Source organism: Carassius gibelio, chromosome A4 (assembly GCF_023724105.1).
Source record: "Carassius gibelio isolate Cgi1373 ecotype wild population from Czech Republic chromosome A4, carGib1.2-hapl.c, whole genome shotgun sequence".
NCBI classification, from domain to species: Eukaryota; Metazoa; Chordata; class Actinopteri; order Cypriniformes; family Cyprinidae; genus Carassius; species Carassius gibelio.
This window is the reverse complement of record NC_068374.1, coordinates 2575179-2590898: the sequence shown is the minus strand read 5'-3', so window position 1 is coordinate 2590898 and position 15720 is coordinate 2575179. Positions and strand designations below refer to the sequence as shown.

Here is a 15720-nt window from a genome sequence, read left to right as displayed (position 1 = left end):
GCGGATGGATGTAAACACTAACCAGGATGAACAAGTGAAACTCCCGCGGCGAATAGAACGGCTTGCAGTTGACAAACTGCATTTCTAGATCAGGACAGCACATCTTCTTTAACACAGTTACATCTCTAGACCACCGCTCATTGATGTAAAAGCATGTCCCGCCGCCGCGCGATTTCCCCGTGGATTCTGATTCGCGATCCGCTCTGAACAGCTGAAAGCCCGGCAGATGGAGCGCGCTGTCCGGTATGGCGTCATTCAGCCAGGTTTCCGTGAAACACAGAGCAGCAGAGTGAGAGAAATCCTTATTTGTCCGAGAGAGCAGAAGGAGTTCGTCTGTTTTGTTAGGTAGAGAGCGGAGATTTGCCAGATGGATGCTAGGCAACGGCGTTCGAAATCCGCGCTTCCTGAGTCTGACGAGCGCTCCCGCTCGCTTCCCCCGTCTGCGCGTCCTGAAGCATTTGATCAGCGCCGCCGCTCCTCCGATAACAACGTTCAGTAAAACGTCTGAATAATTTAAATCTTGTAAAAGATCTTGTGGTGTGTTCTGCCGAATGTTCAGCAGTTCATCCCTGGTGAAACTGATAGTGTTTGTTAAACAAAAAACAGGAAAAACGAACAAAAACAGTACAAACACTGGAGAGCCAAGCACTGAAGCAGCCATGCGCGGCGCCATCGAGTACATGCAGACAAGCCTATTTTGTTTGAGATTTGGAAAATTTTGAATTCATGTTTCAGTTTTGTGTAATCCATGACTGATGTTTGTTATTTTTAAAAATGGATTTTTTTTTAGGTTTTGTGCGTTATTATTTTACACAAGTTCAGGAGTGAGTTAAGCGTCCTGACAACCTGGTGGATGAAGCTGTCATTCAGTCTGCAGGTCCTGGCCTGGAGACTCCGCAGTCTCCTCTCTGATGGCAGCAGACTGAAGAAGCTGTGTGATGGGTGAGTGGGATCACCTGTGATGCAGAGGGCTTTGCGAGTGAGAAGGGTTCCGTAAATGTCCTGGAAGGAGGGGAGAGAGACACCAATGATCTTCTCAGCTGCTCTCACTATGCGTTGCAGAGTCTTACGGCAGGACGCGTTGCAGGCGCCATACCACACAGTGATACAGCTCGTCAGGATGCTCTCGATGGTGTCTCTGTAGAAGGTGTACATGATGGAGGGTGGTGCTCTGGCTCTCCTCAGTTTCTAGAGGAAGTAGAGACGCTGTTGTGATTTTCTTGCCCAGTGCTGCTGTGTTTTCAGTCCACGAGAGGTCCTTTGTGATGTGCAGACCAATAAATGGTCATTGTAATTCACCTTCAAGTGGAAGATATTTTGACAAATTTAACCAAAAATGAAAGTCAAAAGTAAATGGTGCTCCTCATCTGTTTTGTTTAGAAACATTAAAAATAACTTCCTGTATTAAACTGTTAAAAGACTGCATAAATTCTTTGTTATGCTGAACACAAAGAGTTTAAAATCCCAATGGAAAAATAAGTGGAAAATACACCTCTGAAACCAACTTTGCTAAAAATGGGGGAAATTATTTTCTTCACTGGTATTCTACATGATTTCTGAATGACATAAAATGTGACAAACTAATACAACAGATTATTTTTTTTTTAAACCAATTCTAACAGTCTAATCTGTCACGCCATTTTTACACTGACCAGAAAATATATCGGTGTAAAGAGTCTGTTGCACTGCATGTTCAGAGTAAAGCATGACTCTTAAAGGGCTGGTTAACCCAAAAACGCATGTTTTACCCTCATGGCATCGTAGGTGTAGGACTTTTCTTCTTTCAGACAAATCCAGTTGGATTATATTAAAAAATAATCTTACTCTTCTAAGATTTATAAAGGCAATAGGTGGGTGTTTTTTCAACGGTCCAAAATTAGTAAAATAATGTGCATCAATTCATAATAAAAAGTACCTCACATGGCTATGAGAGCTGAATAAATGCCTCCTGTAGCGAATCCATGTGTTTTTGAATGTAAAATATACATATTTAAAATGTTTTTCAAAACATATTTAAACCCTTTTCTCTCACTTTCGTGAGAGCCATTCCGGTTGGATGAAAATAGGAGATCGGGGTCATGCATGCACCGGTGATTAGTGACGATGAGCGGAGGAGAGACAACAATACACCGATCACGAAGAAGCTATTTCAGAATCATTCTGTGTATTTACATGTATCTCCAATTAGCTATATATGGCTGCATTGGCTATGTTTAGATTTTTGTCCAGTTTTTTTTTTTTTTTTTTTAATGCAATACATGCACAAGTAACATAACAGTGTATTTATGTAACACACTAAACAATAATTAAACACAAAAATCTTGATATCTTTAGGGTATAGAACGTAATTTTACAAAAAATAATAAGCCTAGCAGGAAATAAAATAATGTTTTACTTAGAAACTTTTAGTGACATTTTGTTTTGGTTTCTTCAATGATTAACCAATTCAACAGCTTTTAGAATTCTACAATGAAGAAATATTTTATCCAGATGCTCAATTTCTACTAACAGTGTGCTTTGTAGATTTTTTTTAAGTGCATCTCATCCAGTTCAATATCTTAGTATAGTTTTGCTGAAGTGATCTAAACCACTGGTTCTCAACCTTTTCTGAGCACTGGACCCACTGATCTATAATATAGAACTGGATTGCTCATGATGTTATTAAAGTGAAGCTGCCACGCCGCCATATTGGTAATCCCTAGTGTGCGTAAACGTTATATTGAATTAATAGGAATTTGTATGATTTAAATGAGAAAACATCACCTAAGTTTATAACTCTGAAGTATTTCTGTACATTATTACAATACAAACACCCTAGTCATGTAAACGGTTATTATTTTAAATGTTGGGAATTTCCCCTACTTATTAAAAAGCTACGTTCATTACAGTAGTGAGCATCATGAACATGATAAATATCAGATGGACACGACCTCAACATCTGAAATCTGAATTTATTCAAAGAAATAACTGACTATATACAAGCTTTATTTCCCAGATAGTAAGTTAAGCTTTTCATTTCATTATAGAGCAATATTAACAACATAATTGTATTATTAATTGTAAAATATTAAAATCCATTTCTGATACTAATACGTTAATATTTAATAATTCCTGAATAATAATGTTCATAAAGAAATAAGGTATATTTTGTGTTGGATCAGTTACCTGTCTCATCAGTGCACAGCAGACACACCCACCTACACGATTTGAATATATCACTAACACTGCAGATAACACCTGAAGTAAACATTAATTTGCATACACATAACATAAAAATGAGTCCCGTTTGACTGATTTGCTTCGAATAGAGTGATTTTAGGACAGCGGTTTGAATGTGTCTCAATGGTCCTCTGATTAAATGATTACATTTAATCATTTAACAGACGCTTTTATCCAAAGCGACTTACAAATGAGAACAATAGAAGCAGTCAGGTCAACAAGAGAACAACAACAGTATACAAGTGCCATAACAGGTCTGGTTATTCCAGAGTTTAGGCACCAAATAGGAAAAGGATCTGCCGCCCGCGGTTGATTTTGATATTCTAGGTATTATCAAATTGCCTGAGTTTTGAGAACGTAGCGGACGTAGAGGAGTATAATGTAAAAGGAGCTCATTCAAATACTGAGGTGCTAAACCATTCAGGGCTTTATAAGTAATAAGCAATATTTTAAAATCTATACAATGTTTGATAGGGAGCCAGTGCAGTGTTGACAGGACTGGGCTAATATGGTCATACTTCCTGGTTCTAGTAAGAACTCTTGCTGCTGCATTTTGGACTAGCTGTAGTTTGTTTACTAAGCGTGCAGAACAACCACCCAATAAAGCATTAAAATAATCTAACCTTGAAGTCATAAATGCATGGATTAACATTTCAGCATTTGACATTGAGAGCATAGGCCGTAATTTAGATATATTTTTGAGATGGAAAAATGCAGTTTTACAAATGTCAGAAACGTGGCTTTCTAAGGACAGATTGCGATCAAATAGCACACCTAGGTTCCTAACCGATGACGGAGAATTGACAGAGCAACCATCAATTCTGTTTAGTTTTTAGGTCCTATAATTAACACCTCTGTTTTTTCTGAATTTAGCAGTAAGAAATTACTCGTCATCCAGTTTTTTATATCTACTATGCATGCCATTAGTTTTTCAAATTGGGGTGTTTCACCGGGCCGCGAAGAAATATAGAGCTGAGTATCATCAGCATAACAATGAAAGCTAACACCATGTTTCCTGATGATATCTCCCAAGGGTAACATATAAAGCGTGAAGAGCAGTGGCCCTAGTACTGAGCCTTGAGGTACTCCATACTGCACTTGTGATCGATAGGATACATCTTCATTCACTGCTACGAACTGATGGCGGTCATATAAGTACGATTTAAACCATGCTAATGCACTTCCACTGATGCCAACAAAGTGTTCAAGTCTATGCAAAAGAATGTTGTGGTCAATTGTGTCAAACGCAGCACTAAGATCCAATAGAACTAATAGAGAGATACACCCACGATCAGATGATAAGAGCAGATCATTTGTAACTCTAAGAAGAGCAGTCTCAGTACTATGATACGGTCTAAATCCTGACTGGAAATCCTCACATATACCATTTTTCTCTAAGAAGGAATATAATTGTGAGGATACCACCTTTTCTAGTATCTTGGACAGAAAAGGGAGATTCGAGATTGGTCTATAATTAACAAGTTCTCTGGGGTCAAGTTGTGGTTTTTTTATGAGAGGCTTAATAACAGCCAGTTTGAAGGTTTTGGGGACATATCCTAATGACAATGAGGAATTAATAATAGTCAGAAGAGGACCTATGACTTCTGGAAGCACCTCTTTTAGGAGCTTAGATGGTATAGGGTCTAACATACATGTTGTTGGTTTAGATGATTTAACAAGTTTATACAATTCTTCCTCTCCTATAGTAGAGAATGAGTGGAACTGTTCCTCAGGGGGTCTATAGTGCACTGTCTGATGTGATACTGTAGCTGACGGCTGAATGGTTGCAATTTTATCTCTAATAGTATCGACTTTAGAAGTAAAGTAGTTCATAAAGTCATTACTGTTGTGGTGTTGGGAAATGTCAACACTTGTTGAGGCTTTATTTTTCATTAATTTAGCCACTGTATTGAATAAATACCTGGGGTTATGTTTGTTTTCTTCTAAAAGAGAAGAAAAGTAATCGGATCTAGCAGTTACTAATGCTTTTCAGTAGGATATGATACTTTCCCGCCAAGCAATACGAAATACCTCTAGTTTTGTTTTCCTCCAGCTGCGCTCCATTTTTCGGGCTGCTCTCTTTAGGGTGTGAGTATGCTCATTATACCATGGTGTCAAACTGGTTTCCTTAACCTTCCTTAAGCGTAAAGGAGCAACTGTATTTAACGTGCTAGAAAAGAGAGAGTCCATAGTTTCTGTTACATCATCAAGTTGTTCTGAGGTTTTGGATATGCTAAGGAATTTGGATACATCAGGAAGATTACTTAAAAAGCAGTCTTTTGTGGTAGAAGTGATGGTCCTTCAATACTCGTAACAAGAAGTAGAATTTACAATTTTGGCTATATGAAGTTTGCACAGAACTAAATAATGATCTGAGATATCATCACTTGGCTGAATAATTTCAACACTATCTACATCAATTCCATGTGACAGTATTAAATCTAGAGTATGATTTCGACAATGAGTAGGTCCTGAAACATGTTGTTTAACACCAATAGAGTTCAGAATGTCTATAAATGCTGATCCCAATGCATCTTTTTCATTATCGACATGGATATTAAAATCACCAACTATTAAAACTTTATCTGCAGCCAGAACTAACTCGATGTAAAATCACCAAACTCTTTAATAAAGTATGTATGGTGCCCTGGTGGCCTGTATACAGTAGCCAGTACAAACATAACAGGCGATTTATCATTAACATTTGTTTCTCTGGATAATGTTATATGAAGCACCATTATTTCAAACGAGTTATACTTGAAGCCTGCCCTCTGAGAAATCCTGAAAACGTTGTTATAAATTGAAGCAACTCCACCCCCTTTGCCTTTTAAACGCGGCTCATGTTTATAACAGTAATCTTGGGGGGTGGACTCATTTAAAATAATGTAATCATCAGGTTTTAGCCAAGTTTCTGTCAAACAGAGCACATCTATATTATGATCAGTTATCATATTATTTACAAAAAGTGTTTTCGTAGAAATGGATCTGATATTCAATAAGCCAATCTTTATCATTTGTTTATCCATATTGCATTTGTTTTTTATTTGTTGAACCTCAATTAAATTGTTAACCTTAACTTGGTTTGGACGTTTTTTGTATTTTCTAGTTCGGGGAACAGACACAGTCTCTATAGTGTGATATCTAGGTGAAAGAGTCTCTATGTGCTGAGAATTAACTGACCTCTGTGACGGGAGGCAGCTAGCAGACGGTCGGTTTAGCCAGTCTGTCTGCTTCCTGACCTGGGCCCCAGTTAGTCAAGTATAAACACTAAGACTATTTGCCATATTTCTAGACAGAAGAGTGGCGCCTCCCCAGGAGGGATGAAGACCATCTCTTTTAAACAGGTCAGGTCTGCCCCAAAAGCTCGTCCAATTGTCTATGAAACCTATGTTATTCTGTGGGCACGACTTAGACACCACATTTTCCTTCCTCCATTCCATCTGATCCTCATTCTCAGTGAGCTGCACTGATTCCATTCTCCTTAAATTAATAAAGTGTATGCTGGGTTATGTGCTTCCTTAACACTAGTACCACTTTCTTCACTCTCGTTCCTAAATACAACATAATAATTATGAATAATTGTCCAAAAATTGTGCTCTGCAGGCTGTTTTGCACTGCATTTATGGCATATTACTATCAAATGCAACAGTCATCCTTATTGTTTTTTTTTTTTTACTATTCACTCAGAGGACTGTGCTGGTCCATCTTCATCAGTGGAAACTGCCAAGGCACCAGCTTCTTCACATCACCAGCCACCAGCTGAGCTTCCAAGTCACTGGAAAGATCAACTTCCACCTTTCCAGCATGAGTGGATCCGGAACACACTGTTTAAGGCCAACCCACGAACCGACAAGCCAGAACTAGTGTCCCAGCTGAAACTTTGGTGGTATCCTCCTCAGCCCCCTTTAATAAACACTCAGCCCCCTGCCTCACCTGACCTCTTCTTCTGTCGGCCCCTTTTCTTATGGATGCCGCTGAAGATGTGGTTACTTCCTCTCATCTCTGTTCGCCCAGACTATGGTAAGCACAGACTAACTGCAGCAGGAATTTACCGTATCGTGCGTAAGGTCTTGGACATCGACGGGTGGTATGACCTTGCCACTGAGTATCTGGAGTGCAAACGCTACAAAAAGAAATATCCTGCCTGGTCCGAGGACATCCTAGGACAGCTGGATATGGGCCACCGCAGTCAGTTTACAGCTTTGCTGACATACAGGTAATTCATAATGACAATCATTCATTATTAGGTGCTTTTATATGGGTTATTTTTTTACCAACTAAAGCATTTGCATGATTATACTGTTGTTTCCTTAGATACTCATGTGACAACCGGGTGCTGAGGATGATGAGGGAGAGGACACTGGGCAACAGTGTGACTCAGCTTTACAGGAAGCTGATGGAACAGCACAGTGAGGCATGGACACAGTGTGTCTTGCAGTACCTGACTGCCTGCGAACCATTCACAAGGTCCTCCCTTGTGCAGCCTCCTGTGTTTGCTGATCCTCCACTTTTACCTGCTTTGCCTAAACCTAAGTGGCTGTTAGCCGTGTATGCCAGGGATGTTCTGGGGCGACTGCACGAGGTCAAGGCCAAATTAACATCTGTCTTTGGCTGTGTTCTCAAGTTGGATTCGACAAAAAAGGTATCAAAGCCCTGTTTATATCCAGAATTTGCCAGATATGGATATGTGTGATGTGCGTACATAAAGCGCAAATTTTTTTACCCTTTTATTTTTCCCAATAGGTCACAAAGAAACTTGCCGGTGCTGCTTCAGGAACAGCTGCCTGGTGCACAAATGTCGGAAACAAACACGGCCAGGTCCTTGTCTCTGTGCTGACAGCTGCCGAGGGACATGGACTGGACTCCATGGCAGCTGGTCTGATGAAACGCTACCGAGAGGCAGGAGAGGCAGCCCCAAAAGTGATGTACGTGAACAGGGACTGCTGCAGTCAGTCTGTCCATGTGCATCTTTCAGTGGGATCCAGAGGATGTGGCTGCTCTTCGCTCTGCAAAAGAGGGTGACCTGGCGGCAAAGAAGACTCAGAAAAGGCGGTCAGTGCTCGCATTACCTGGAGGGAGTTGGCACTGCACTGCCGGAGGAGGACCAGGGGGGTGGAGGAGACCACCAGATTGATTGGGTCACTGATTGATCAGTTTGACAGTGCGGATGGGAAGGACACCCTGGGAGTTCTTCTGCTGGACCACGAACGGATCCAGCAGATATGGAAGGAACAGCGCAAGCACGTTTAGTGTATACAAGACCCAGAGGACTTTCCGCTGTACATGAAGACAGGGACACTGAAGAAAGGCGGCGTGGAGCTGTGCTGCTACAGGTGTGCTCGTGGCTCTACCTCTTTGGAGTCATTCCACTTCCACCTGAACCGTTTTATTCCAGGTATTACATGCATAATTATTTATTTATTATTTAATTAATTATTTAATTATTTATTAAAATCATTTTTCTGTAGAAAATATAAGCACTGTAACTGCTTCCATCACTTTAAAATAATGCCGCATTAATAAATGTCACACTCTACATTATACTTTTTAATGTCATAAGCATTGACAAAGCTGTCTTTACTAACAAGTCACTAGTAATACAGGAATAAGTGACAATCATTTTTAATTTAGTTACAAAACTCTATTAAATGTAGTATATAAGTGACTTCAGAGCACCTTATGTGTAGTACATATATTGTACATATGTGACATATAAAACCTATAAAAACATATAAAACATTTTTATATTATTTAACTTTTAGGAACCCTTGCCAGCGATGCGCATTTTCACGCCTATCTCCTTGAGGGCTTGATGCGTTGGAATGATGACCGAATGGAAGACGCCAAAAAACGGGCGTCCTCCATTCGGACATATGGCAGTGCCATGAGCAAGGCTGTGGACCTGCTTAGCCGAACAGTCTTTGGGAAGCCCTGGGATGAGCGCTATCGCCCTCCTGGAGCATATACAGGTAAGACATTTAATTATTTCTTTTTCAATATTCTATTAAGTTATCTATTTAGCCTCCAATGTACTTGATCAATTATTAAGAACACTTTTTTTCTTTTTTTATTATTTTATTATTGTAGGTGAATTGCTGGGAATCGAGTACCTTTACAGCCAGACTGGCAAAACACTGACTCCAATGCTCCAGAACCCAGTGGAGGAAGAACGGTTGGTGGAGGAGGTTGATGATCAGGACCTGCTAGATGAGTGGTTTGAGGAAGAGAGCATGGAGGACATCACAGTTCCAGTGCTGTATGAGGATGACCCCTGCCTCAGAAACACCCCCTCATCTTTGCCTCTGCCTCAGTCCCCAGCATCACTGGCTGAGCCGTCCACATCATCTGGAGGAGAGGGACAGCATCTCGCCCCTGCCTCTTCAGTGCTGTCACAGCCATCTGACACTGGAAGCAGGGTCTGCGGCGAGGCTCAGGTAAGACACTCTAAGGGCTTTATTTCGTTTCAGTCTCATTTTATTCCACATACACTATAAGCAAGGTTAAAAAAAAAAAAAAAAAAAACTTTATTATTATTATTATTATTAGGTTAAAAATAGCTTCTAGAGATTTTTGTTTAGGTTTCTTTGATGAATAGAAAGTTCAGTGTATATTGTAAGATTATAAATGTCTTTATCATCAATTTAATGCGTCCTTGCTAAATAAAAGTATTAATTTCTATAATTTAATAATAAACATGTAATGATTTAAATGTTCTGACTCCACACTTTTGAAGTGTATAGTGTATAATGTTAAAAAAGCTTTTTATTACAGAAAAATTCTTATCTTGGATCCTTCTATTCATCAAAGAATCTTGAACAAAATGTACACAACTGTTTTAAATATTGATAATAATGTCAATAAAAAAAGGTTTCTAGAACAACAAATTTCTGAAGATCATGTGACACTGAAGACTGGAGAAATGATGCTGACAATACAACTGTGCATCACAGGAATAAATTACACTTTAAACTATATTCAAATAGAAAGCATTTTTATTTTAAATAGTAAAATTATTTCACAATATGATGGCTTTTGCTGTATTTTGAAAAAAATAGTCATTGGACCTGATGGCATCGCTGGATGGGACAAGGTCCAGGATCTGGCTGGTTTCCTGGTGGGTCTTCGTGAGGCTCCTTACCTCACCGACCTGCAGGTGACAGAGGCCATCCAGCTGTGGACAGCTCTCCCTGATGTTGATAAACAGCGGGTCAACTATCAGCCTCGACATCAGCCTCAGCTGACACATGGGCGCTTTAAGGCACCGAAGCGGTCCGGAGTCACACCGGGTGTGGAGAGTGTGAAACGGTGTCTGATTGGACATCCTGGGGGTCCAGCACAGTGGCCCAGCACCAGCCGCTTGGTTGAGGCCATTTGTATGAAGCTGTGTGCTTTACACAAGTCACCGACCAAGAAGGCTGGAGTTTCCACCCCCAGGTGGTCTAAAATCCTTTCAGATTACCACCACATCCGAGAGCTGGTGCTTAACAATCGAAGGCTGATGGATGAAACAATGATCCAGCTGTTTGAGCTGAACCAGAGGACACTCATTCAGTGGTAAGCAAGGCACATTATTTGGTTCCAGTGAACCGAATATCTGTACACACACACACACACACACACACACACATATATATATATATATATATATATTTTACAAGTCATTTACTTTCAGGTTTCAACGGCAGCAGAAGAATCAGGAATTGAGTGTCCTTGCCCAGGGACTGACTCCATCTGACCCAGTAGATGTGCTGATATGCAGCTTCCTCTGCCGAGGGAAAAATTGGATGATGTGCCATCAACATCAGGCCCAAAACATCAATTTATCCTTCCGCCAAATCGAGAAGGACAGGCTCCAATTCTGCGACCGGGTCGCCGGCACGCTGCTGCCAAATGGGAGTGCCCTATCGCACCCGTCCCCACAGCAGCAGGAGTTGTGCAGCCCATTTCAGCACCTGGGTCACTGTTAGGCACACTAGTGCTTAACCCAGACATGACTGTGTCAATAGTGATTCCATCTGTTTGTGCTTTGACATCCGGTCCAGGCTCAGCTCCGCCTGCTCCAGCACCTGCTCCAGCGCCCGCTCCAGCGCCCGCTCCAGCGCCTGCTCCAGCGCCTGCTGCTCCTGTGTCCAGTTACACCCAGAGGAACAGGCGCCGGCGGGCCCTGGAGACGGAAAGCGGAGTCCATAAGAAGAAGTATGTGCGAGGGGTTACTTTTAACACATGCACTTTCCTGTATATATAAATATTGTTTATATTATATGGGCCCACTCTTTTCACATATATTTTTTTATTAATATAAGTAGTACATAATATCTTTCCTGCATATATATTGTTTATATTATATGGGCCCACTCTTTTCATTTTATTTTTAATATATAAGTAGTACATATCTTTCCAGCATAATAATTTTTTTATATTATATGGGCCCACTCTTTTCATATTTTTTTATGTACACGTACATTTTATCTATCCTGTATAAATTTTGTTTATATTATATGGGCCCACTCTTATCATATTGTCCTTTTTATATTGTGTGTATGTATGTGTGTGAGTTCATTTTAATAAAACATTTTGTATATATTACTTGGGCCCACTCTTTCGTATTGTGCTTTTTATATTGTGTGTGTGTACAGTATGTGTTTGTATTAATTTTAAAAGAACATTTTTTTGATAAGATAAAAAAAATCCGCTAAATCATATCAATCAAATCATATCCACACACACAAAACGTATTTGAAGAGATGTTTTTTATTAATTTTATTTAAACACAAACATTTAAATAATACACGCACACACACAAATCTATGTAATATAAAATCAATTAATGGTATGTCATAGATAACAAAATAAAAGTCTCGGTTTATTGCACGCTTAACAATACACGTCGAGGACATATAACGTCACGACTCATCCGAGAGAGCACGGGTTCGAATCCAGGCCACGGAGGGTAGAGTTGGCTCACCTGTAATTAAAACTCTTCAAAACGAAGAGAAATATACCCCGAGTATTGCCGCAGGGGAAATCCTTCTGCATTTTCACGTGTTCTGTGTCTTTTTATATAACGTCTACTCCTGTGCAACTATGTGCTATGTTAGAGTCTTGATTCACGATTATTTTTTGTAACTCTTTTTCATAAAACACCCCATCGATAGCGTCGCCATCATAATCAGAGGGTCTATATACAGGAGGGTCACGCGGCACATAGGCGGAGATAGTGAAGAATTCGTCGGTGTAGTTCTGCTCATAACCCTTGACGAATGGTCCTCGTACTTTAGAAATCCTGACCACGTCGCCCACTTTATATTTAAATAGGGGACGAACAATCTTTTTCATACCACCGTACAAGTTTTGAAATACAACACCTTTGTTTTCTTTACAGACATCCGTGGGTCTCATCTTAAAAGATCTATGATAATATGCAATCTATGCAAAATGTCTATGTATCTCCGTGAATTCGTAGCCGTTAAAAACCGCCACATTCGACTTTTTAACGTTATATTAAATTTTTCTACGATGCTGGCCTTCAAATCAGATGCTGTAGCAAAATGCTGAATGCTGTGTTTTTTCATCAAATCTTGAAAATGTTTGTTAAAAAATTCTGTTCCTCGGTCCGTCTGCAATTTCTTTGGAACTCTCCCCTGCTCTAATATAGACTTGAACGCTTTAGTAACTTCAACACCACTCTTATTCTTCAGTTCTCTAGCCCAGGCATACTTACTAAATATGTCGATACAGGTTAACAGAAATTTATTATTGTCATTTCTAGAGTATGCGGACATGTCGACTAGATCTGCCTGGTACTTCATGTCCATACCATACACCAGAACTATGTTGCGTTTGTAGTTTAAAGGAGCTGTTCTGTGTAAAGTGTATGCGTCTTCCCCGCTAGCCAGTCCGAGACCTGTTTATCGCTCAGCCGTGTGCCAGTATCATTTAACACCACATCTTTTAACCTCTTTTTACCTCCTAAAGATCCAGGGTTCGCTGGGTTGTAATATACTTTTTTCATGAGCTCTGACATGTTGACATTACAACCTTCTGCAACAGAATAACAAGTACAAGTGTAGCGTTTCAGACTTTAATTAAAAAAATAAAATAGAGATAGTAACAAGATTAGATTCAATTTTTTCAATAAGATACATAATAACCAGAAGAAAAAAAAGGGTTACATTTTTAATTGGTTACATGATGAGCAGAATAAAATAAAAATGGTTACATAATGCAAGATATAAGTAATAATGATAAAACTGATAGAATAATGTTACAGACTGTCTTACCAGTAAAGACAATTTACACACGACATATAGCCACGGTCTAGTATGTAGTCGACCAGAATTTCAACCATTTCGTAGACCTTGTTTTTCTCATTTTTTGAAACAAGTTAAAAAAATCGGCTACATATGTGCACATACATAGCACCTCGCTAACTCCTATTTCTTGATCCGCTGTGGATATCTCATCTAGAATTTTTCTAAGCATTACATCTGACGGATCACCGCTTAGGGCTGTAGTACTCGAGTCCGGTCTTGGAAGGATTGCATTTGCACTCGGACTTGTCTCGGACTTGGCCATTGGGCTCGCCAAGTCTTCTAGTTGGTCTCGACCGAGTCCAGCAAAAAAATAACGTTAAAAAAATGTATTAAAAAATGTATTCTTCAAAACAAAACCACATTTGCATGATGTCGCGACTGAAAACATGTGGAAAACGCTAGGCGCGCCGCTCTCCTTATTTTCAAAGCACTCTGTAATCTGCGCTCACGCTCCAGTGGCGTCTGCTGTTGCTGGGCAACCATGACCCGCTCTCCATGAAGACGATGAAGTTTCAGCAAAGAATAAATTGGATTTCCAGCACTAAACATCCCTTGTAGTAGCTCTGCTAATAGATTCATTTACAACATTGCTATCCTTGTACAGCTATGATCATCTGTTTCTCCATCTTCTTAGCTTTATTGTTTCGGGAAAGGATGTGCATGACCAGCGTGACCACTTACTGCGACCTGAAAAGTTTAGATGTTTCTAATTGTGTTTTATTTACGTCTACACCTAGATAGCCTTAAACGTACCCTTTACAATAATGAAATACTAATTATTGTTGTACAGTTAGGGGTTGCAAGACTACTGATTTCTACCAGTCGATTTTTTAATTAAAAAATGCTTGAGTTACTTGACTACTCGTGGTTCATGCTATTGTAAATGAAAACACATTAAATAGTTTTTTTTTTTAAATCAATCAATTATTATTAATGTATAGCCTTATGCAACAATTACATATGTAATTTTTTAAAACTTTATAATTATGACATTTCATATTAAAATTTTCATGTAACAGCCAGTAATTGTATCTGTTACAATCCCAACATTTTTCGTATCTGCATTCGGATACAACATCGTACAGTTACTTGATAAGACCGTTATGACTTTTTATATTTTTTTCGTAGTTATCACTGAACAAGTTTGTCATGTTAAACTAAAATAATTATTAATTTCTAAAATAATATTTATTTTATTACATTTGAACACGACTGAATCCATTCAATGCGCACATTTTCATTACGCAGAACACTGAGCGAGTCTTAATGTTAATGAACATCACTAAACAGATGTGTGCTGCGCAAACCAGCAAAAGGTAAAGATGCAAACATGTAGGACAAGTAGACAATGTATCTGTATCTAGCTGATTATTAGTCTACTCTTAAGAGAGAGAACTGGTTTGGTTTTTGAGAGACTGAGACGTGCAACGCTGCTGTTTGATTGGTGAACGCGCTGTGCTTAATCATTCGTTTCATATCGTAGCCTAAGCTTTAAATCATTGCCTTTTAAATATATACAAATACTATAATGTGTATGATGTATGATGTATGATGTATTATTATAGGTAAAATTACTCTTGCAACGCTCTGATTTCTGAGAGATGCACAGAGAGGCGACAACAATACGGTATTTGATTTGCGCTCTTTTCACTCATAAAGTTTACATTCATTCACTTCTGCCGCTGATCCCCTGGCTCACCTGTTATCTAGCAAACACCTGACTGTGTCAGCTTCAGCCGAGTATTCAGGCAGAATTATTCCTTGTCCATTATTCATTTTTTTAAGCCATTATCCTTGCCATTCATAATAAGGTATTAGGCTTCAGGCACAACCCTAATTATTACATTACATATTTTATTTTTACATGCAACATAGATAAGGTCATATACTAACAGCTCCACGCAATATTGTAATTCTAAAATTCACGTCGTACTTGCAAACACTTTGTATGCATTATGGTTAATGCATGCTGGAGTAGCCTAGTTGATTGTTTCCAACAGCGCCAAGTAGTCTATGCAAGCACTAGTACAGTATGACAAAAATATCGCTGTATTTATGTGCGCATGCCCAGTAGAGCCAAATATATCCCTTCTAGCCTTGCTGCGCGCATTTTTCATATCCCAAGCTTTGCGTGTGTCTGTGCACTCACTGTGCCAAGACATCTGTCATATACATTTTGACCACAGAC

General features: G+C 39.3%; 1 protein-coding gene across 1 annotated transcript; it reads left to right on the top strand.

Annotated features, from left to right (window-relative positions):
* The first annotated feature begins 9052 nt into the window (after window positions 1–9052).
* LOC127980900 (uncharacterized) lies at window positions 9053–11565 on the top strand. Its single transcript, XM_052585475.1, has 4 exons — window positions 9053–9188; window positions 9307–9642; window positions 10275–10773; window positions 10892–11565. The coding sequence occupies exons 1-4, from the start codon at window positions 9053–9055 to the stop codon at window positions 11184–11186; spliced, it is 1266 nt and encodes a 421-aa protein (XP_052441435.1). The 3' UTR covers window positions 11187–11565.
* Window positions 11566–15720: the final 4155 nt, after the last annotated feature.